Genomic DNA, 24,251 nt, shown 5'->3' with positions numbered 1-24,251 from the left:
TTCATACATCCATGGAAAATCCTGATATTTCACCATGTAATGCTTTCATACAGTAATATGCAGCATTTTAAATCTTTGAAGCCTTATTTGTCAACTTGTTTCCAGCAGGTACCATTTAAGGACTTATTTTTCACAAATTAACATACCTACAGAAAGACGTGCCTGGACGGGGGTTGGAGTGACCTAAACCTAGTCAGTCAGAACATTCTGCGGAAATGTCACACATTCCACACTGCCCTTATCTCGTGCGCCTGAATGAACACACACACGCACAGACCTGTGAATTGCTCTCCCAAAACATAACAGCATATATGACGATAGGTGTAAAACACACAACAAAATAACGCATCTACCGATAACATTTCCTTGAAGTGTACAACAAGAATGCTGCTTGCAGCATCAAACATCCAAAAATGGAACATCTTTGACCTGCAGCTCTCTCTCTCTCCCTCCCTCCCTCCCTCCTTCAAGCAACAAGCCACACTGGAACTACTACACTTCCTCTTGTTCCTTTCTACTCTTTCCAGTCAGCCACCCTCCCTCCGCTCTCATTCTCTCCCTGTGATTGGAAAAAAGTTCCTCCTGGTTTTTTAGCCTTAAAAGGGCAGAAGCAAACTGGATGTTGGCAGCCCTCCCATTCCCTGGGCTCTGGTTACAGACATAGGGAGGAGGGAAGAGAGGAGAGGAGAGGACAGGACAGGGGAAGGGAGGGGAAAGGAGGCGGAGAGGTGGGGGGGCGGTGGAAGGCCAAGTGAGAATAGAGAAAGAAAAAAAAGGCAGTGAAAAATGCTGTGTGTGACATTTTTAAAGCCTGCACTGACACTCGTGGAGGACAGGCTGAGATGGGTTTATTTAAATGAGGAGAGGATGAGAGAAAAATGAGGACAGGGTGGGGGGTGGTGGTGAAAGGAGTCATTTAGGAGGGGCTTAAACAGTGGGTGAAGAGGTGAGGAGAGGACATAGGTTTAATAAATACCATGTGGCTTTAATGAACTGGTTTTCCTGGATGCAACTGCGATCACCCATTAGAGGAGAGTTTTATATGTCCAAGTAAATGATAGTTGTTGGTCTGGAAAAACTGATCCTCCAAATGTGCAGAAGATGACAGAAAAAAAAATGGTTGAGAAATACAAAACACTTTGACTGTAAAAAGACAACTATTACGTAGCGGAATGCAGGAGGCCTATTTCTTACTTCACTGAGTGCCTGTTAAGGCCGAACATGAGACATGGGGTGTCGAGGCATGTTTCCAACTCTGATGTAATGCAATAGCTTGAATACCACTGGACTGAATGAGAATGCGCACTCTGCTAATCCCCAGTATCCACTTGACCGGTCCCCGTTTCGCCTCTGCAGACAGGAAGTTATGCTAATGATCATGAGCTGGCAGGAAGTGATCCATTTTAACCAAAGAGAATAGCTCAACTCTCCGTTATCTCACTCTCTGGTCGACATTCCTCTCTGCCCTGCACCACACAACTCTCTCCCACATCAAATTCATGTTGCATTTGAGGCTGTATGGTGTAAAGAGTTAAGATGTGCCTCACGTTCTCTAGCACACAGGATGAATCCAGCTTTAAGTCCTGGTAGCATCGTTGCTTTAATTGTAGGACATTAAACTAAAACACAAATGGAAAAACGCTCATAGCAACACAAGTGACACATTATCCTATAAAACCGATGTGGAATTTGGTTCCGCAACAAATTCCTATTTACCAAAACGCATATTGATGCTGAATTGCCAGTTCTTTTTGCAGTCTTGTTGCAGGATTCTTAGTTCAGTTCTTTAAAAAAAGGGCTTTCAGCAAACAAACATTCTAGTTTTGAACGGATGGTATAATCAAAGAACAAGGCAAAAACAGACATTTCGTAACGTTTACATATCGGCAAGGACCGCATGGTACACTTATGATTATTGGGGTACAATTTGATGCAAATTTTTCACTGAAAGTGCAGCTCTTGTACGTTCTACGTACTTGACATTATATTGGTAACTCAATGGACAAATGAGTCAAAACAATGTCATTCAAAATTATTAGAACAATAACTATAAAAATTGTACACTCACTTTTACAGTTTAATGGATAAAATTAATTTAGCTGCCATCACAATACTTTGGTCACAATAAGATCTTTTTTTTTTATTTATTGGGAAAGGTTATTGATACTACATACTGGAACATACAGTACTATGAAGGAAAAAAAATGTATTGCTGTTTCCATTTTGTTCCACACCCCTTAAATTTCACTGTGAAAAAACTCATGTTTGGTTATGTGGGGAAAGCAGCTTTTATTATAAAAGTAGGGTTTTCAAGAAGAAAGATGATCCCTCATCATCAAGGACTCTTTCTACAGCAATAACCCCACCCAAAAAAGTTATGATAGCACAACTATGTGAAGCTCATGGAAATACGGCCCTCTAAAGACCACCTCTGTGGGTGTAGAGGACGATCCAGCTGAGCCAGCAGTGATTTTCTATTATCCTGTAACTTTTTTAAGATTCATACGTTGTACAAAAAAACAAAAACAAAAAAACTGCTGGACAGAAACTTCCGCAGCGCTTAGCGACATTTATCCTTGTGGAAATGCGCATGTTTAGTCAGAATTTTGAGAAGGACCCGATTACCACGTTTTTGGAGGGGGAGTTTGAGAGAAACTGAACATATTTTAACGGTACCAGTAGAGCTACAAAAGAATGCATGATGTAAACATAAAACATTCAGTTAAACTGAAAGCAACTGCTGCTGCTCATCATGCATTTGCTAAATCAAGCACCGGACAAAAAGTATCGCGATACTATGGATCTCTCCGTCATCTCAGATCGAGATGTTCTAATGTTTTGTTGATCTATTAACATCATATCAGACACCCCTACTCTAGCTACATGGTCAAAGGGCCTTTTCCGCCACATTGTTCATAGCTAGCCAGTGTTAACCAAAATATATACGTCTGTGAACCACTACCAAAACAACTAAAACTATCTGAATTTATATATTTTCATGCCATTTCCTTGTCTGGAATGCCTCAGGACACATTACGCCTGGGCAATAAAATGAATGTAGCAATATTTTGCGCCCCGCCCCCCCCCCCCCCAAAAAATACTGTATTTATATTCAAACCATTAATGTTGATATCACATTGCAATATTGCTATAAAATCATAGCTTGAGGTCTTTGCCAACACAAGCCTCCATTTCTTAAGCCAACACTTTCTTATGGACAACCTGTAAGAACAAGCGGTTTTCATCCTGGGCTCGGTAATACAGAGCACATCACTTTATTATGAAACACTAACAGGAGAAGACAGGCTGGCTGTTGCCACACAGATGTCTGTTTCAACCTGCATGCTCGGCTCCAGGGCAAAGACAGGAGAGTAACCCGGCACAAAGTTGCATCACTGTTCCTGCCTGTGTGGATGATGGGAAGAGTTTGGCACCATCGCTGTAATCTTCCTGTTTCAACAACCTCCGCACACGTCCAGTCAAACAGAGATAAAATTTTATGAAGTGTTGTTAAAACTTGGGCTGGAAGACAAGATGCTGCTGACAAGTAGCTGACAAAGCATCCGCTGTAAACTATCTGCTTAACTGCAAGTGTGTGTTTAAGCTTCATTGCAGATGCACAAGCAGGATGATGCCATGTGGAATGATTCAGCTTGTTCAAACATGGGTGTGATGATGCCGGTGGAACATGCAAACAGTTCATCTCCATAAAAGTAGAACAGAGCTCAGAAGGAATTTCCTCTCAGGGCACAAAGTTTAAAGGACTAGATACATTTAAGAAACAGCTATAATCACGCAGACTTTGCAACAGACAACAGACAGCCTGAACGATTATGCTCTGGAGCTCCATTCACCCAACAGCCTGCTAGGTGGCAGCCTTTCACTTTACCCTTTACTGAACGGATGTGGACTCTGCCGAGGATGCATCAGTAATCATGGGTCTGGTGTTGGTGCCAGATCATGTGGGCTTTTGTCAAAAGTGCAGAAAGAGAGATTACCTGTTGTGCTGAATCCTCATTACAGCACTGAGTGTTTTCTGGGTGGGAATGTAGTTGAAATACAACCGGGCAGAGCTAAGCTTGCTAACTACTGTGAGATCCTGTGGTATCACGAAGGATGAATCAAGAAATTAAATGTCATCTCAGATGCTAATGTGATGGAAATTCAAGCTGGTACTTGTATGGTACTTGATATTAAAGGGCTATAAATTGGCAGTACAGTTTAGAGGGGAAAATACCAATCTATATACCATTTTTACATTTAAATGTTTAAACATTTATTTTATGAAACTGACTTTGTCAGCTTTGATGAGAAAACTAACATTCGTTTCAAAATATGAAGCCACCAATACAGTTAGCTTAGCATAAAGACTGGAAACCCTATCCTGTCATGCTGTGTACAAAGGTTACAGATAAAGAAAAGTTGTCTCAAGTCTTCTAATGTTACATCTCCTTTGTTTGATTCATATAAGAATACAGTAATGTGCAAAAATGACAAGGCGTCAGAGAAGCCATCTTGTGGTTGGAGTGTTGTCCTCATTGATGAATTAGCCGTTGGCTTAAACAGTCCCAACATTCAGTCCACATAACATATCCTTGTATATTTTGGAGTGGATTAAAGAAATTTGATATATGATAAATTGAAGGCTGCACGGTGGTGCAGTGGTCAGCACTGTTGCCTCACAGCAAGAAGGTTCCTGGTTCGAGTCCCGGCTCCATCACAGGATCTTTCTGTGCGAGTCTGCATGTTCTCCCTGTTCCTGTGTGGGTTCTCTCTGGTACTCCAGCTTCCTCCCACAGTCCAAAGACATCAAGAGGGGACGAGGCTGATTGATACTCTAAATTGACCGTAGGTGTGACTGTGAGTGTGAATGGTTGTCTGTCTCTATGTGTTGGTCCTGTGATGGACTGTTGACCCATCCAGGGTGAACCCCGCCTCTCACCCGAAGGCTGCTGTCCCATCCCGCCCCTTCCCCCCGCCCACAACCAGATAAAAATGGATCATAAATTGAGTTTTATAAGCAGGCAGGGGCACCTTGCTTTCAGTCTTTATGCTAAGCCTCTCCAGAAAACTGCCTTATGGGAGCAGCTCCTAGGTTTGACATTTTGTCTGTATAATGTAATCACATATCAACAAAATTGGGGAATTAGATTGGATGAAATGTCATTTTAATCATTTGACATTTTCCAAGCATTTATACGGTATATTTTACTGATTGTCAGATCAGAGGTAAGCATGATTCACCATGGGTTCCCTTGACCTACAGCAATGTTGTTGTTTTTACAATGGATTCTGGAAAATTATTAAAAATAATCTCTGTTCCAGACAAAAGTTTAGGACTTATTCTTTTTTTGTAAAATAATCTTCAACAAATCTATGATGCGGACACCTGACTTCAACGCTATTACAATTTGCTGCGGGCTTCTTCTGCTTTCACCGTAATCTTGTTCGTAGTCTTATTTAGCTACTTGTTAACTGCCAGGGTTAAAAAAAAAAAAAAAGACAGAAAAAAACAGTTTGAAAATCACAAATGTGGCATTTACTTGTGGATTTGACGAAAATCCATTGACTCTGCGATGAGGGAACCAATGTTCAAAAATGCTAACTTACGGCCATGTCTGGGCACTCATTGCCACTATTAGTAGCTTAATTAAGTCACCCCTTGTAATAATGTTACACTGACATTGCCGCAGACTGGTAGAGTTTTTAGAAAGCGAGTAAAAGATGAGGGGAAGAGGTGTGGACATGAAAAAGTTACAGATTATCACATTACATACTTTAAGAACAGAACAAAGTCGGGGGAGTTCAAGGTAAAATGGGGAAGGAAAAAGAAAAGAGACATTATGAATCAACATGCTGAGTTGTGATGGTAGTTTGGTAATTTGTAGGGAGGGTTACAGGCTGGGTGTGTCCTCTTAACTGCAATGAAAGGAGGAAGTAGAAAAAAAAGAGCGAGCTGCCCTCTCATCTTCACAATAAATGAGTCAAAAGGAGATGAGCGTGAGTCAGAGCAGGACAACATAGAATCAGTTAGCATCAATATCAGAGAAATACAAGTCCGTATTTAGTAATGGGTAAGGGGCGTGGCCTGAAATCATCTTTGAGAAGAGTGTGGCTTGTGAAATCTGGGCACTTATTAGAAGCTCATCTGACATCTGAGAACGGGACCAGCGAAGCTGTGTGGAGCTCACCTGTTGGCTGCGGGAGCGGTTAATGGGCAAACCACAAAGTGAGCCAGACATTCCTCCAGGGATGACAGGGACTCACTCATGTCTGATTCACACACACTCACACTCTTCCCTTCCATCTGACCACAGGCACTCTGTTGACACAGATTTGGTCTTGGAGAGGAAGAGCGGTGTTTAACTTTACTCCAGGTGTGAAGGGGATAACATCGTGCGAGATTTCGAAATAAAATTCCACCCTGACTGAAATGAAAGTGAGCCTGTGGTTCACTGTGGTGATGTAAGCAGAGATGCATCAACAGCATTGTCTTACAGAAACTAATGTGGATTTCTCATCTGCTAAACAACTAAAAAAAAAAAACAACACAAAAAAAAGCTGGCATTAGCAGCAAGCAGCTGCATGTAGGCAAAGCCAATTAAACCCACTTTTTGTCATCAAGCATGAGCCAAGTCCTGTCTAATGCAGTGGAGACCCAGCCCCAGCCCACTGCACGACATGAACACAGACAATAGGCCTGTGTGTGTGTGTGTGTGTGTGTGTGTGTGTGTGTGTGTGTGTGTGTGTGTGTGTGTGTGTGTTTACAGGATCAGCTCTCCTAGCCTACTAGGCCTAAATTACATCCTGGCCCACAGAGTTTGGCTGGGACCGGCCCAGCCCAGCTCAAGCGGCAGGGGAACACAGAAAGCGTGGGGCCCCTCTACAGAGAGTGACCCCTCTCCTCCCAAACAACACGCCTCAAATCCTGACCGTGGAAGACAAAAAGCCCCTGGATGCAGAGGATAGGTCTGCTTTCTGTCTGAACACACGCACGGAAATGTTCAAAAGAGCAGCAACTTTGGTGTCAGGCTTATCAAACAGCCCCGTCACAAGCAATGCAGGATTTCCCTCAGGATTTCATTACATGCTAGTTTCTGTCCTGGTGAGCAGCTACATGCACAACTTGCATGCCCAGCCCTTTAAATAATCATAGGCAGGCAAACTAGTCCCGCTCTGGAGGATTCCTTTAAAAATTAAATACATTGCAAACACATGAAGAGAGAAAGGAGGCCACCTGAATGTAAGTGGGAGAGGAACATCCTGGCACTCATTCATTCCACTTCAGTGTGCCTGTAGTGCTTGCAACAGTCGCGCGTATTCGTGTATGTGTGTGTGTGTGTGTGTGTGTGTGTGTCTGTGTGTGTGTGTGTGTTTGACCAACCTATGGACACTAGCTTGATGTTCTCCTTGTCCAGAAACTCCAGGGCCACCGACACGTTCTCCAGCTGCATTTGGCGGAAGGTGGGCCTCTGGTTGTACTTTCGGAACATCTTCTTCTGGGACAGGACCTCCAGGAGCCCGATGAGCCGCAGCCCATCGCTGAGGTCCGTCTGCAAGTTGCCGATTCGCTTGTTGACGCATTTCAGGTGCTCGTTACACCAACGGGTGAAGGTGTTCTGCTGGATCTTCTTCCATGGCGCATCCTCGGCCAGGTCCTTCTCCGTGGCGGGCATTTCTGCGTCCTTGTCCGTGGAGAGAGCGTTAGGAGCGGGCGCGGCGCTCTGGTGGAGCCGGGGGTGGGAACCACTCATTTTTATGGTGTCGGCTGTCTCTCGGTTCGCTGGCTGTTTTCTGGGTGGAGTCAGCTCAACTTGGTGTGCCGCTCCCTCTTTCACTCACACTTTCGAGCTCGTCTGTGTGGGGAGAACCGAGAAAGAAAGAATGCAGTGAACGTGTGAGAGAGACTTATAGCCCGGAGATAGAGATTTCGCAGAGAAAGTAGGCGGTTGAGACCGTGAAAAGCAGAAAAGGGAGTCATTTTGGGTGAAAGTGCGCAGGCGAACGGGGCTCGTCACGCAAAGGACTCCCAATCCTGGGACAGAGCTGACCCACATTTTTTTTTTTTTTTTTTACAGCTCCTCATGTTCTGGACTGTCTAGTAATTTTAGTGATTTGGAGCCCTCAAGCAAAGGAAAAGTCTCCCTTCTAGTGGTAGATTGAGTGACTGCCTCCGATGGTCATTTGATTTGGCTGAAATGCAGCACGTAAAGGTCCAGGTTTTATATATATTTTCAATTTTTCTAAAGGACATTTAAAAAAACAAAACAATCCTATTATGCTTTGTCAGACAAGCCCCCCTCAAAAATCATTTGTCTAGACCCCCAGGATGAACCCAATGGATTCTTATAATTAGGGACATTTGACTGACTGACGGCACCTATCAAACACCTTAAAATTTGAATCTCAACACTAGCAATCAATAAAAAAATGTATGTGTAGATCAAATAATGTCATAAAATTGTGCTAATCACCCTTTTCGTGGCAAATTCCCTTTCTTTAAAAATGGTACAAATAATTTTTTTAACATTTAATTGACAATTTTCAATGTTTATTTGGCTGTGAAGAGGGAAAGCAGGCCCCAACACCACCACCAGGCTTCCCCCTTGATTAATAAAGGACTTTTAAAGTAACTCTAATGATTTTTTCATCCATTATAAGTTTTTTTCCATGATCATCATTGTCTTGGTAATTTAATTATTTAATGATAAAAATCAGTCATTGTGGAATTCCAATGTGATAACAAAACGTTCCATTTCATAGCATGTTTTGGAATTTGATGTACCAAATAAAGAGGCTGCAGTCTTCTTGAGATTGTGAATAAGGTCAAACACAATGAAAATGCTGAATCAGCACGAATCCACTACCTCATTCTCACCTCCATTTATACTTGATTGTTACCATCTCCTTCCACCCCTCATTTGCTACAGCAATTATGTGGCTATGTTGGACAACTGGAATGGAAAGAATTTTTTTACCTCATGATTGTCTTTTTTTGTTTTATTAATTCTAAGTGCTTTATACACCCACAAGCTCGGAAAACCAATCTACCATGTAGGGTCGCCGGCAGGGTCGCTGTTTGTGATTCCCAGCAGGTGGCGGCCAAATAAATATTTGCAATATCAGTGATTCTCAAGGCCACATGGTTGTTTGCCCGTGCGGTTGTGTATATTATACTTGAGTGTGCCCGCTTTCATATCTTTATTGCTGTGTCTGTGTTTGCGTGTGACGTTGACGCGCTGCATGTGCAGTCTTATCTTTAAAGAGGCTGTAGTGGGACTCTGACTGACACTCAGCGTCTAGACACCAGTCTCATCCACCTCCTGTGTTTGTCCTCTCTGTACACACCAAAAAGGAATTGTACACTCAGTCTGCTAATGACATCACAACAGTGGACGCTCACTCCAAATCTGATAGTGGGGTTGTCTTATTGTCACTAAAAGTTCTTTCAGGGTTCCATGTTTTACGACTTGTGGCCTTGTGAGAAATATTTTCTTGGCATAGGGCCAGTCTGCCTGTATTAGGGATAAACATCACTTTACTTTTAACTACTCAGCCTTTTGAGTTGCAAAAAGTTGGTTTACAATGTTTAACTGAAATCTTTTTATAGCCTGGAGGAACTTGTTGTTACAGAAAAAGTGTATTTAACAGGCGGGGGGGAGGGGGAGGGTTCCAGTGAAAGATGCTGTTGACCTGCAGAATTAGAATTGTTGCCGATTCAGGAGCTTGATTTACAAGTCAATATCTCTCTATCTCAATCTATACAAACTTCCAACTTTATAAACACACCTATTAAAGATAAACTCATTTGCAAATCTCAACACACACACAAACACACACAAACACACACACACACACACAAACACATGTAACAGTCTTTTTCATTGTGTGAGTAACAGAGTGACTGCAGCTTTCTTGACTAAATAAGGAGCTCATGTGCCAGGAGCCATGGTATGGCCTGCAGTCATCCAGAATGCTTTTGCTTTTTTTTCTTTTGTCTGTGTGTGTGTGTGTGTGTGTGTGTGTGTATGTCTGGTCAGGGGAGAATCTGAAGAATGCCCCCTCACTCCAGCCACCCCGGAGACTCCAGCCTTAATACCACCTCAATAAAACAGCTCCATTAACACATGCACACACACACACACACACACACACACACACACACACACACACACACACACACACACAAATTTAAAGGTTTAAAGTTTTACATTTTAACGTTCCTGGTACCATTAAGGATTTTATCTGTTCAGCAACCCAGCTCTGATGCCAGACGCTGTTTAATTTTCTCCCTTTTACAGATTTCTTTACATGTAAAATTTTCAAAACTATTTTATTTCTGTCATAGTTTCAATTTAAATCTTACGAAAATCATTTATGATTAGGATATGATCACAGACAATAAAAGAGCATGATACACAGAGGGACAGCACAGAAAGTGCTACTGTTTTATTGAAATTTACAAAAAGGAGACAAATGCAACAAAAAAGAAAGATCTAACTATCTTTAGTACTGAGCAAATTGTCTCAGCATCTGAAGACGGTACTGGCCTGTTGGCTTGTGTTCTGTCTCCCCCTAGTGTTTGATCCAGAAAACACAAGAGGGATTATTTTTCTCAGTCGAATGCAATACCTTCCATAGATTCAAAAACGCTTGCACAAACAGACTTGTTATTTAATGCTAGCGTTTGTGAATCTGTGGAATGTTTTGCATTCAAATGAGGAAAAAAAAAATCCCCCTCTTTTCCTGAATCAAACCGATGAGTAATCATGAATAAATGCCTTGTTTTTCTGAATTGAATATAGAATTACCTTGTAAATTCAGAAAAAGAGGGCTGAATTAATAAAAATGTTATCTCATTATTTAGTAAAACATGGGCAGATGTATTTTCATCTCGTTAAATATGTTAGTTTTTTCCCCTTGGTTGTCTTGAAAGGCACTGTATAGATTGAAGTTATCATTTTTATTGTTGTTATTTTTCAATAATAATAATAATAATATGAAATGTATGTAAGAAAGAAGAACTGCAACAGGGAGATTTTTTTCCCTTGTTTCCATATGAAGTAATAAAGAAACCACAAACATCCACACACACATATAAATAAATTATATATATATATATATATATATATATATATATATATATATATATATATGTGTGTGTGTGTGTGTGTGTGTGTATGTGTGTTTCCAGGAATGTGCTTTTGTTGAAATAAACATGAGTCAAATAACCCAAGCAGCCATATAATCACGCAGTAAGACCACACAAGGAGAATAAAAATCTGCTGAGGAAAGTGACTTTATAGAATTAAGACTTCAGATTTTCAGAACAATCATTTTTACGATGCGTTTTTTGCTATAAAACTCCTTGATAGTGTCACAAGTTCTCCAGTCTGGCAAGCAGCTGAAAACAATGGACAGCCTTGTCTCACTTCAGGGGTAGTGTCCTTCCAGTGACATGGCCATAAGAGGCGAGTCCCTCACAGCCCGCGAAGGCCAATTTAGCATTGTTCTATGAGACGTTCTGGTCTATGGAGGATTTCCTATTTGCATCACCAGTTGGTTCCACCCTTACCCACAAAAGTGCTGTTGCCTGGAAACATCAGTCAACATCGCCAACATCATTCGTTTGAGTCTATTATTGCAATGCCAAGTGTTTTAAGGCCTTTTTTTTTTCAACACTTATATCATCAGCTGCTTGAGTGAGATGAAAAATATTTTTTCACATAACGACTCCTGGGGTGGTTCCAGCCAAAGTCTGTTGGATCCTCCAAGTCAGGAAAAGACGTTAGCATTGCTACTGTGATATACTGACGTATGACGTATTTATATAATGACAAAGTAAGCACACAGGGGAGGGATTGGAGGAGTGTTGGTCAAGCAATTGCAACTCCTGTACATTTCATGTCTACATCCAAGAAATTTTATTTTCTCCCCAAATTGTGATTGTCCCGTTGTCTTTTTGACCAACGTGCTTATGGGAACCAAAGCCACGATCTCTCCCTAAAGCTAACCAGGCTTGAACCATAGTGCTGACGTCATCGTTTTTCCACCCTGATGGTTTCAGAAAGCACAATATTTAAAGACACACGCTGGGTTGGAAAAAATGACTTATGGTCATTTTGTTTGAAGGACATGTTGCTAAGAAATCAGTTGTTGTTGTTTTTTTAATTTCATGCTGATGGCACTTTTGCACAGTCAAATTTTGAATAAAAAACGTTTACTTGTAAAGATTAATTGCATGATATTGCAACTTTGACATAAGTATCTCACGACTTCTTTCAATAGTACATAGACAACGCCCTAATGATGGAGATGCATGAAACATAACCACAGGGTCTGTTGATTCTGGCCGCACATTTCTCACCTTCATTTCTTGTTACTGTCTTCTCTCAGCAGTTTCCTTTGCATAGAATAAATAGACACGATTCCCCGACTTGGGTATGAACTGCTATACCAGGTGGTACACCAAAAAAATTCTCCTACTCTTCCTCTGCTTACATTAATGTTAACGGTAGTAGCGTAGCCATGCTAGTGCCGCGGGTGAGGGGGCGTGCAGCAGTAGGTTGGGTGTTTCAGGAGGAACACCTCTTTAAAAAGTTTTGGAACGACTGCAATGTACGAAAAAAAAAGTTGAAATTGTAAAGTCAATATTTTGGTTTCAAGCAGAATGATGTGATAAGAACATAATAAACAGTGATGCAAGCACGGTGAGGAGAGGGGAAACGTCATGATCACGTGACAAAAAGCTATGTGACTGTGCGGACTTACAATTAATTTAGTTCATTTTTGAAATAAAGGTAAACTAAACTGCAGAGGCGGTATGATTACCGTGTCAGCCTGCCACGCCAACATCACCCACCACACCCTGCAGCATCAAAGCTGAGGAAGTCAGATGAAGACTGCAAGCAGCGCTGCTAACCACAGAACTAGCACAGAGTGAGTCAAGTGTACAGATTCAACCAAAGTACCAACTTTCCACTATGATGGGCACAAGTAGGCGAAGAAGTGTCAAATAGGGACACATTTATTCTACCCCCCCCCCCTCCTCCACTCTTCTCTGTTTGAAGCTTTCATCCCCTCTTATCAGGTCTGTTGCGAAACCAAGACGTCACCTGAATCTCTCCCAAACTCACCGGTCACTCAGTAAACTTCTAAAGACAGCAACGTGAAAACACACACATTTTTCTCAACTGTGTTCAGGAATGCGATGACCTCACTATAAAACTGGCAGCCAGAGGAGGCAGGACGGCACTGCTCTGCTGCAGGTTACATTCAGTCTGAGAATAAAAGAGCTTCATTCTCTTCAAGAACAGTGGCGTTTGAACGCTTTAACTATTCGCATTATACCAAAACCAACCACGTCGCTGGTCCGCATAGATGAAGACTCCAGTCTGGGACTTGGAATCGTGTCATTGGTTAATTTGTGACTTGAGATTTGACTTGGACTCATCCTCCAAAGACTTGAGATTTGACTTGAATTCAGGCACATTAACATTAACGAAATACCCGACAAGCTCAATGTCATTCCCCGGCATCATGCATGTCCTTACACATCAGTCAGGTGGGTGTGGTCACAGGGGTACTGCAGCCCAACTGCCCCATTACTGCTAACTTTTGCCTCTAAAAAACCCCCATAATAACCGCTACTGTATTTGCAACATTTGCAATATAATGCACTGCAAAACAAAGGACGCTGTAGACCACATTAAGCTTTATCAGGCACCTGAAAATGCATCTGAATATATAAGTCACAACAGTAATGTCGAGGTCAGCAGACTTCACGTAACCATCACTTTGATGTTAGCATGCTACCCAGCTTTGCGGGACATCAGCTTGATTAGATCGACGTTGCTGAGGGGGAAAAAGATCAAGTTGAAATTGGATTTGCGACTTGAGACCAAAGACTTGAGATGTGATGAAATGACTGAAATGAAAGCGTATGGGATTACTTTTTTTTTTTTAACAAATATCCAGTATGTTTACAACTGACATGGCCAATAGCTGTTGATGTTCGTACAAAACCATCAACTTTGGATATTTACCATATTGTTTCCTTAACAAACAAAACCAATGATGAGCGGAGAAGAGACAAAACTGAGTCCATCCTAGCCATGCTGATACATTAAACAATGACCAAAATACCAATGGCATGCTGATAGTACCATGTCTGCCTTCTAGTGAGTTTCACTGGTGGTCATGCCACATCATGAGTAATTTCAAGGTGAAACCAAAACACATTCAAAAATATTTTACAGACATGATAGAAACCTATCAAGTCTGCATTCTATCTTTCATTGTGAACGCCAACATTTAATGCAGCCGTGGTGATCAGGGATGAATAAGTCAGACCGAACAGGAAGATGCTGACAGCAAATTCAACAACAACAACAAAATCTTCCAAACTGTACTTAAAAGTACATTACTGTTCTTGTATCTCCATTTGATAGCGTGGAGGCTAAAGTTGGCTATTGGTAGTGGCTCTGTCTGGCTTCCTCTGATGACATTTCCCTTTTTATTATTTTCCTGTCTTTTATCCCTTTTTGTCACCTGTTAATTTGCACCTCAGTTTGCTGCCCCTCTGTTGATTGGAGCGTTTGATGACACATCCAAGTTCTTTAAAATGCAGTTAACGAGGAACTTATCGGACTCTCCTCTAGTTTCTCCTTTTAAAAACAAACAAACAAATAGCATAATAGAGGAATAATAACACCCTTTAGCGTGAGCAAAACTTTTTGAGTGGCGCGTGTGGATCCCGCTGTGGGCGGCGGAGGGCGCAAGCGACAACCGTTTGGCCACCCGGTAAAAAAGCTGTCAGTGTCCGTGTATTACCTTATTTGGTGCGGAGCCCCTAATTGTAGCTCGGCGGACACCCGGGAGACATTGCAGTCCGCTGCTGACGCTCCCGCGCCGCATAAACAAAGTGACAGGAGTGAGAGATGGAAGGAGCTGCGGAGTTGTAAATCATCTCTAGCCTGCTAAGGATGGCTACCCCCCCCCCCCCCCCCCCCAGTGGACACCCAGATATCTGCCTCCATAAATCTGGCCAGAAAGTCCATTAAAAACGGCTAAAGACAGCGGTACGCGAGGCGTGGCAGCCCCCAATGCTCTCTCCCTCTATCCCTCCCGGTCCGCAGACACCCGCCGAGCTGTCACACACAATCATACCTCACAGAAAAATTCATGTCATCCGCTCTCATCGCGTACCCGGGACTTCTGTCAACGGTTCTTTCATCACGTCAAAATCACACACTCACTCCCGTTAGAACTTACATGCGATCCTGAGGTGTGTCCAGTGCGTGCAGTCAACAGCCAGAAGTTACTTCGCACACTGATGGTGTGTGTGCGTGTGTGTGCGTGTGTGTGCAGCACGGAGGTCCCGGATCTCCCTCCCCACGCGCAGACCCAGTGGGGGAGATGAGCTGTGCTGTTAGCGCAGAGAAAGAAAGAAAGAGATAGTCCCTCCGCTCGGTGTCTCTTTTCTGCTCCTCTCTCTCTCTCTCTCCGTGTCCTCTACTGCGAGAGCCTTAATTGGTAAACGGGTTAAGCATCAGAGGTGCAGGGGGTGTAACTCTCTTTTCTTTGCTCGGTGCCTCCTTTTACATGACTGACGTCATGACCGCGCCTTCAAGATTTTAAAGGTATGATGTCACCGGCCCGTGCAATGGACTTATCGCTCCAATCTCCTTGTATTTCTTTTCTCTTCCTGAGGTCTGTTTGTGTGTGTGTGTGTGTGTGTGTGTGTGTGTGTGAGTATGTGCGCGCGTGTGCATGCATGTGCCCGCGCGTGTTTTAGTGGGGTGTCCTGTCCGTCTGCACCTTCTGTCCTCTTGTTCCTGTTATCTGTTATTGTTCACACAGTTCAGTGAACACGGGGAGCCATGTTTCTCACTTCCAAACTCTGCTCTGACAAGGGTGGAAGGTGTGTGCATGTGCGCGCCTGTGTGTGCGTGCGTGCGTGTGTGTGCGTGTGTGTGCGTGTGCGTGTGTGTGCTCTCCGGCTGCGTATTGGCTCAGGAGGCAAGAATGCTCGGCCTCTGCTGTGCCCTCTACTTAGAGTTCGTTGGATTGGTGGGAGGACAGAGAGAGAGGAGGAGGAGGAGAGGGGAAGTGGAGGTGAAGGGGTGGTTGAGGTTTTAGTGAGTTGATTCAAAGAATAAGAGAGTGGAATCATGAGAAAGTTTTCATAATATATGTGTAACAAAATTTCAATAATCCTGTCATACTAGGTGCTTGGTTGACTTTCTTCTGCAATGTTTCTTCAGTGAAAAAATGTACAAAGAGAACACAAGAGACAATGAGATGTTAGGCAGAGGAGGAGAGGAGGAGATAGAGCAGACAGAGGGCAGAAAGAGGAGTCAAAGAGAATGAGGAGGAGAGCAAGACAAAGGGAATTAATGAATCTCTGAAAAAAAACATAAAGCTTTTACTCGCCTGCCTACCAAAGCCCTGTTCATTTATGTTTGTGTGAATATGTGTGTTTACGTATGCCTGTGTGTGTGTGTGTGTTTGTGTGTGTGTAACTGTGTGTGAAAACATGTGTATGGGTTTGTATTAATTCAAGCCAGATGTTTGCCATTGTGGTTGTGAGCTCGTCCAGTCGGTCAGTGACATCATCTATGCGAAGCTTTTTGAAGTTACATCACCAGAGACTTATTTGTTGGGGTAAACACATGCGAGCCTGCAGCCTCCTCTCTCTCTCTCCCTCTGTCTGTCTCTCATACACACACACACAGACTACGCCTGCACACACACACACACACACACACACACACACACACACACACACACACTCACACGTATTTGTGGAATCTACCTTCTTATAAATCTGGTGACCTCTGTCTTGTCTGAAGCCGCTGGGATAGGCTTAGATACATAGATAGATATTTATATACATACTCCTCATATGTACTTATGTGATCATGTACTTTATGTAAGTCCATGGGCAACAACAACAACAGTAGCTTCAGCTTTAGAGCATCACGTGGGATGTCTAGCTCCTTGCGGGATTTTGATTTTTTAAGTAATCTTTTTTTGAAAAAGACATACAAACCAACAAAAATTTGCTCTGTTTTTCTAAATTATCAAATCTAAATTAGCGGGGTTATAAAGTCATCAATTCAGAAAAAACAGGGATGTTTTTCTTTTTCTCTCTTCTATTGAACTGGTGATCATTTTTTCAAAAATAATCTGCTGTTTTTCTGAATTCATGACATAATTAAGGTATTCATTTCGAAAAAAAACAAACAGATTTTTATTTTTTCTACTGAATGAGTGTGGAAATTGAAAGGAGTATTTATTTACACCTAGAGTACTTCGTCTTTTATATTTAGTATGTGTGTGTAATAGTTTTAGTTTCTTTCACGGCATTGGTAACACATTCACACCTCACATCAACTCATTTTCTTTCTCACTTTGTTAAATGTGTTTCGCACTAGTCTCTCTAATAAGTCAAGGATATGAACTGTATATCTGGGTTTCAACAAGTCTGTCCCTGCAGTTGAATAAGGGGCGGGGCATGTAGTTGACCAGCCGCGTCACAATGAGATCCAATGCCTTTGATGTTTTGTGCCATGTGTCCAATTTAGAGCAGCTTATACAATCGGTGATTGAAATGCTTTGATACAGTTAATGGGGTCCTTCACACACATGCACAAGCACACAAACACACATATACAAACACACACACACACATACTTGTAAGCTGCACACATCCATAAACATCATGATTGCACTTTGATTCGACCCATAAACAGCACAACCCCTCATGCAGGTAATCAAATCAATATGTCTCTCTGCCTTCCTTCTCTCTCCTCCCCCGTCTGACTATCACTATATAGTGTGCAGTAGATATGTGAAATATGGGGTGGCTTTATGAGCGGCTGAAATGAAAGAAAAAGCAAAAGAGAGTTGAAAGTACTTGACCAACATTAGGTATGACTCAGTCACACCTCTGAACACTTTATATTGCAGAACCCAGTGTCTTCATGAATTATTCGTATACCAGTAGCTTATGGCTTACTGATAAGGTATAAACCATCATTAACTTTACATCCCGATGAAAACACTTCTCCAATGTGCCAGGTGCGACTGAAAGTGAACATTTATCAACTCAAGCACAAGTTCTGATGACAAACTACATCAGGTCGAGATCCCAATGAAGACAACATGCTGTAGATCAGATTCCCTGCAACTCTTTCTGACAGTTTGTCCAAACTGCGGGTCGATTATATGGTCTATGTGTGTAGTGATAAAACTGAACAGCTAACAAACATGGCACAGGTAAAAAAAAGAGCTCATTGTCACTGACAGCACTTAAAAAGTCCCAACCCTGCGCACATACACTCCTTAAACACATTTATCATGCATTAGCACAAGCACAGTAAAGTACAGTGAGATCATAAATGCAGATCCACTGACTCACAGAACTGCAGACTCAGGTGTCTGGTGATGCTCAGTGAGTCACACTCACTCACACACACACACACACACACACACACACACACACACACACACACACACACACACACAAATTCAGGACATCAAAACCTAAGGGGTAATAAGTATGTATTGACTGTGTCTGTGGTATATTGTATGTTATGAGAACATGATAAATCTCCCACACAGTCATAGGTGGCTGGAGTAGCTAAACCATTTTACTCAAGTAAAAGCATTCTTGCTTCAAAAATAACATTTTATGTCAGTCATTTTATTTTTTCAGTTTTATGGATTACAAAGTTGGACTTAAACGTCAACTGAGAATGAATCAGACAACCGACAAAACAGATAATCAAAAAAGAAAAGACAACTATGGCATTAAGCATCATCCTCCACAAACAAATGCACCAACAGTAAGATATTAGTAAGTTTTCAAAATTAAAGGGTTTTTTTGGATCCAACACTGATGATAGGGAGCAAGATTTATGGAAGCAGAAAGGCTGCGCCCCTCATGCAGAGTCAAGCCTATGGCAGCACCCAGATGGCCAATCGGTTTGTCCTCGTCCTCTCCTACACATGTTGCCTGTGTAACACACGCACCCACTCATGTAGGCAAAGGAGGGACGAGGCCTAAGAAAGTTAAAACAGAGGACACCAGATGAAAGTCCTTATCACGGTGCAAAACCTTTGAATACACCCATCCATCCATCCATCCATCCATTTTCTTCCACTTATTTCGATTAAGGGTCGCGGGGGGCTGGGGCCTATCCCAGAGAGGCAGGGTTCACCCTGGACAGGTCACCAGTCCATCACATGGCCAACACATAGAGACAGACAACCATTCACACTCACACCTACGGTCAATTTAGAGTATCAATCAGCCTCGTCCTCTCTTGATGTCTTTAGACTGTGGGAGAAAGCTGGAGTACCAGAGAGAACCCACACAGGAACAGGGAGAACATGGAGACTCCACACAGAAAGATCCTGTGCTGGAGCCGGGACTTGAACCCGGAACCTTCTTGCTGTGAGGCGACAGTGCTAACCACTGCACCCTTTTAATACAATACAAGCATAATTTTTTTCCAATGAAGTCCAGAACAGGGCTCCATATATAGAAAAACCCATTCATGTCTCCTTAGAGAACATGTGTGAGTCATTCCAGTGGGAGAAGTTCCAACATTATCAAGCCACATTGAGGCAGATGGTGCAATGTTTGTCTAACCATTGCTGCGGTACAGATAACCACACAGCACCACAATACACTAATCAAGTTAAAATGTAACAAGTTATTAACAGGACTGGGTATAAAAAGAACATTTTAGATGGGCAGAGTCTCTCAGAAATAAAGATGGGCAGAGGTTCACCAGTCTGGGAAAAACTGGGTCTACAAATCGTGGAAAAGTATCAGAAAAATGTTCTTTCAATATCACACCACCTCACAATTCATGATATCATCAAAAGTTTCAGAGACTCTAGAGAAATCTGTGATTGAGAGATAGCATTTAGATTTAGATTTAATTTTTGGATTTATGTTTAATGTTTAAAATTAGTATTTACATTCCATTTATTTTAATTTTGAACAGATTTGGACAATTTATGTCTTAAATGTGAGGGAAAATTAGCTAAATATTAAAGATATATAAGTTTGAAAACTGTTACCATGTTTTACATGTGGCCCCTCATACACCAAAGGCTTTGATTCGGTAAACCATGCTTTCTGGCTGGTTCTGGTAAAAATGCATCCAGATATTGAGACTACTACATGTTAGTGTGTCAGCCTCAGTCCTCAGAGGCAGTGGAAATGAAACAGAACCCCTCAGGGTTGAGACTGAAGTCCAGCAGAACTCTGACATTGCTCTTATCTTGTTCTCTATCTTCATTCCCACCACCCTCCATCTTACAAGCAAACACCTGTTTCAAAGAATTAGAATCAGTGAGCTGCTCTGAGTTTCTTTTTTTTTATCAACAGAACCTCCTCCTCTAAATCCATCCCACCAATCATGAGCCCACTATAGATTCACTGACACTTTAAAAGCAAAGGCAAGCTAATGTAAGTGTATTTCTTACCACTTAACGTTTCAGTTGTGTCATATTAACTGATATTAACTGAACTTTGCTCTTTTATTGTGTGAACTTACCCTACACTGGTTGGGGGAGTGGAAGAAAAAGTTAAAAAAAAAAGCCCTTGTCTATACCTGGGGATATATGCACCACAACAGAATGCAGCATTGAGGGAATTTACTTGTTGTGATCTTGCAGGCCACAGACCTGTAAGTTGGCTTTGACAAAAAATGCAAATGGTATAGAAAAAAGCTTTGACAGTCACTGTCTTTGTGTAATCAGTCCCTGCAAAAAAATGCGATTATGCATGATAATCGCATAATTCAACGCATAATCAGCCAAAGTCCTGTCAATTAACACACATTTAACTTAATCATTCTCAGCACTTTCTGGTACGCAGTATGCTTGCTTATCAGAGGAAGTCATTAGAAATGACTCTTTACATCAAGGAAGTAGGCTACTGAGAACAGAGTGTTGGGGGAATCTTTTTTTTCTTATTCATTAAACTGCAGTTTTTGCAAGTTCCTGCAATGCTTGTAAATTCTAGCAATTTTTTGCAAATTTCTGCAATTTCATCGCATAAAAATTGCATAAATATCCGTTGCAATTTTTTTTTTTTTTTACGAAAACGTGCTGCATAATCAAGGATTTTGCCTGCAATAATCACAAAAAAAACTCAGGATTTTTCTGGAAGGACTCAGTGATAAGGTTATTTTTGGTTGACATGGATGTGAGCATAAATAAACGTGAACAGGAAGATAGATCAGTCTCATTGATTCAGATACAATTTATGGAGAAACAATATTTATAAGAAACATATTCTACAGAGAACATTTATAGAGCAGTTCTCGACAGATGTCGCAATGATCAGTGTCAGCTCATTCATCTTGTTGCTGACTGATGTGGTGTTGGTCGGTAAGATGCTGGGTCGCTCCGGCCTGTGCAGGGCTGAATGTGGCCTCCTGTGTCCTCTGCCCCGTATGCTAATCCACAGGCAACGGGATGTGTGCAAAACTTAACAGAACCACAATGAGGAGAGCAAAGTCCGTGCACGTCGTCGTCTTGCGCCCGCCAAAGCTTCGCTTTTGACCACAATGCATATTGCAGTGAGTCACGCTGTACATGAAGTATTTATACACAAAACGGGTGCGGGCAGACAGTAAATGAGAATCAGGCCACATCAATCTCTGCATATGGCAATTCTCTGTGGCCATGTCCACTTTCATATGGATTTGGCCACGATGAGATAAGTAGAGACAGGGGGACTGACAGAGATTTTTTAAATTTAAAGCTTGCATTAAAACTACTCTTACGAGTACAGTATATTCAAAAAGTTTCTAAGTAATTGTCACGGAGTACTGTATTGTATTGTATTTGAAAGTATGCTGTGTGTGTGTGTGTGTGTGTGTGTGTGTGTGTGTGTGTGTGTGTGTGTGTGTGTGTGTGTGTGTGTGTGTGTGTACACGCGCGCATCAGCTATAATCATTCCAGCTGGTCAGAGCTGAAGGCTCACTGGTGACTCAACAGAAAACATCTAAGTGACTTCTCCTGCTCTAAACTCCACACAGCTGTGAACCAGGAGCTAGAGGGGCTTGTCTGGTAACTGCACACTTCCTGGTTCTCTTCCTGAATTCAGAAGCTGTGATCAAGTGTCCTTGGTTAGACACTGAAGCCCTATTTGCTCTTGATACTTCTGATGTCATCGGTGTGTTTGAATGTCATTTACACGCACAGAATGTGCCTGTGTATCCTTTTAAACTCTCTACATACCATTTCAGTGCACCAAATCCGGCAAAGAATATAAAAAAAACCTCAAATTTGATAATCATTACACTGATAACATGACAGAGTTAAAAAAAAAAAAAAAGTCCAAAGGAAGGCCTCTGGTACACAAAAATCCTTGAAATCATAGTTCAAACCAAGAAGATGAACCACAATCTTAATCTGATTTACTATACATTTAAGGGTCCCAGAGGAATTTTGCCCACTTGTGGACAGAGGGGCTCACTAATAAACTCAGTAATACATTTTGGCCAAATAGGAAGTATTTTGTTATGATTTAAACACACACATTCTCCAAAAATGTGTGGTGGAATCTAACGACAGCCAATAAGAGACAAAGGGGGTTTTCACTGGTGTGTGTTTGGATCTCTATCAATAATCTCTTTCATGAATGAGATTATTAATGGAGGATGGTGGAATTAGGGAGTTCAGGGATATTTCCAGAGACAGTCACACCCTGAGGTGTGACGGCCCACAGATGGTCAGTAGAGGACATAGAACTTCTGGTAAAGGGGAAAGTTTGCAACTACTGCTGTGGTGGCATTGCTCAGCTGTTAGAGTGGCTGTCTAGTTCATAAACAGTTACTGGCTCAATCCCTGACTTTTCTGGTAGGGAATGAGTCCTTAGCCCAAGTGAATGAGTTTCTGTATCTCGGGGTTCTGGGAGTGGTCGTATGATGGCTCTATTGCACTATTTTTACAAAGAGAGCTGAACCACAAGACAAAGCTCTCACTGTATCCATCAGTCGACACTCACCTACGATCATGAATATCCAGTCATCTGTGAGGGACTCAAAGTGGAACTTTGTGGGCATCTGGTCAGGATACCAGCAGGACACCTCCTGAGGGTTAGTCTCCAGAAGTCAGCTGCAATGGCAGAGAGCAGTCAGGTGAAGGCCTCTCAGCATCCTCTCTAAGTGCTGCAGCTACTTGAGAACCCTGCGACGATTAATAAACACTCAGTTGTCGTTTGGAGAAGAAGGTGAGGAGGACAGATTGACAGAAGGACAGTGACTCTGCTAGCTCCGCTGCGTCTCGTCTCTTTTCACTTCAAGGCCATATTAAGATTGGAGGAGAGCTGGGATGACAAACGGAGAGAGTGAAATTTGGATCTCTTCCCAGATCTTCAGTTCCTGTCTGGTAATGAGTCCATGTGGACGGTGCAGTATGTGTGTCCATGTAGTCAGCAAGGAAACCCTTGTGCATGTGAGTTAGAGAATGAATAGACTGGATACTTGGGAGATGTCAGTCTATTAATAACTCTGCTGCATGTGTTTATGTGTATGTATGCATTCCATGTGAATGCTGGAATGAGACAGGGGTGCCGAACATCAAGACAACACATTCACAGGCTGTAAAAGGAGCCCTGAGTGAAGTCAGTGAATCAGACTGCAGGAATCTAGTGACTATCTAAGTTGAGTTCATTGTACTTTAAAGGTGTTTTACACTATAGATAATAGTTTACTTGCCCTTAAATGCACATTATCTTAAATATACTTGAATGAATAAATAATTGATCTTGCTGGTTTCTCTTGTAGAGGAGGACACCTTTTTCTTTAATTTTTTAAATTTTCCATCATTATACATTTATATATATATCCATCCATCGTCGTCTTCCGCTTATTCCTTACTAGTAAGGGTCGCGGGGGGGGGGGGGGGGGGGGCTGGAGCCTATCCCAGCATCTACGGGGGAGAGGCAGGGTTCACCCTGGACAGGTCACCAGTCTATCACAGGACCAACACATAGAGACAGACAACCATTCACACTCACAGTCACACCTACGGTCAATTTAGAGTATCAATCAGCCTCGTCCCCTCTTGATGTCTTTGGACTGTGGGAGGAAGCTGGAGTACCAGAGAGAACCCACACAGGAACAGGGAGAACATGGAGACTCCACACAGAAAGATCCTGTGCTGGAGCCGGGACTTGAACCCGGAACCCTCGTGCTGTGAGGCCACAGTGCTAACCA

General features: G+C 42.2%; 1 protein-coding gene across 7 annotated transcripts in view; it reads right to left on the bottom strand.

Moving 5' to 3' along the window:
- flna (filamin A, alpha (actin binding protein 280)) overlaps window positions 1–15,522 on the bottom strand; it is a 48,785-nt gene extending 33,263 nt beyond the window's left edge. For 4 of the 7 annotated variants that reach the window (XM_086213951.1, XM_086213954.1, XM_086213952.1 and 1 more), the window contains exons 1-2: window positions 15,274–15,521; window positions 7,385–7,856 (exon numbers count right to left, since the gene is read on the bottom strand). In XM_086213951.1, the coding sequence (XP_086070077.1) occupies window positions 7,385–7,754 (370 nt within the window). In that variant the 5' untranslated portion in view covers window positions 7,755–7,856; window positions 15,274–15,521. Of the gene's footprint in view, window positions 1–7,384; window positions 7,857–15,273 lie in introns of all 7 variants that reach the window. The other 3 variants (XM_086213948.1, XM_086213950.1, XM_086213949.1) reach the window with 1 other exon arrangement.
- Window positions 15,523–24,251: the final 8,729 nt, after the last annotated feature.

The sequence above is a fragment of the Aulostomus chinensis genome, chromosome 9 (assembly GCF_037954235.1).
Source record: "Aulostomus chinensis isolate RoL2024-O1b breed Wild chromosome 9, RoL_Achi_v1.0, whole genome shotgun sequence".
Classification (NCBI taxonomy): Eukaryota; Metazoa; Chordata; class Actinopteri; order Syngnathiformes; family Aulostomidae; genus Aulostomus; species Aulostomus chinensis.
This window is presented reverse-complemented; position numbering and strand designations above follow the sequence as displayed.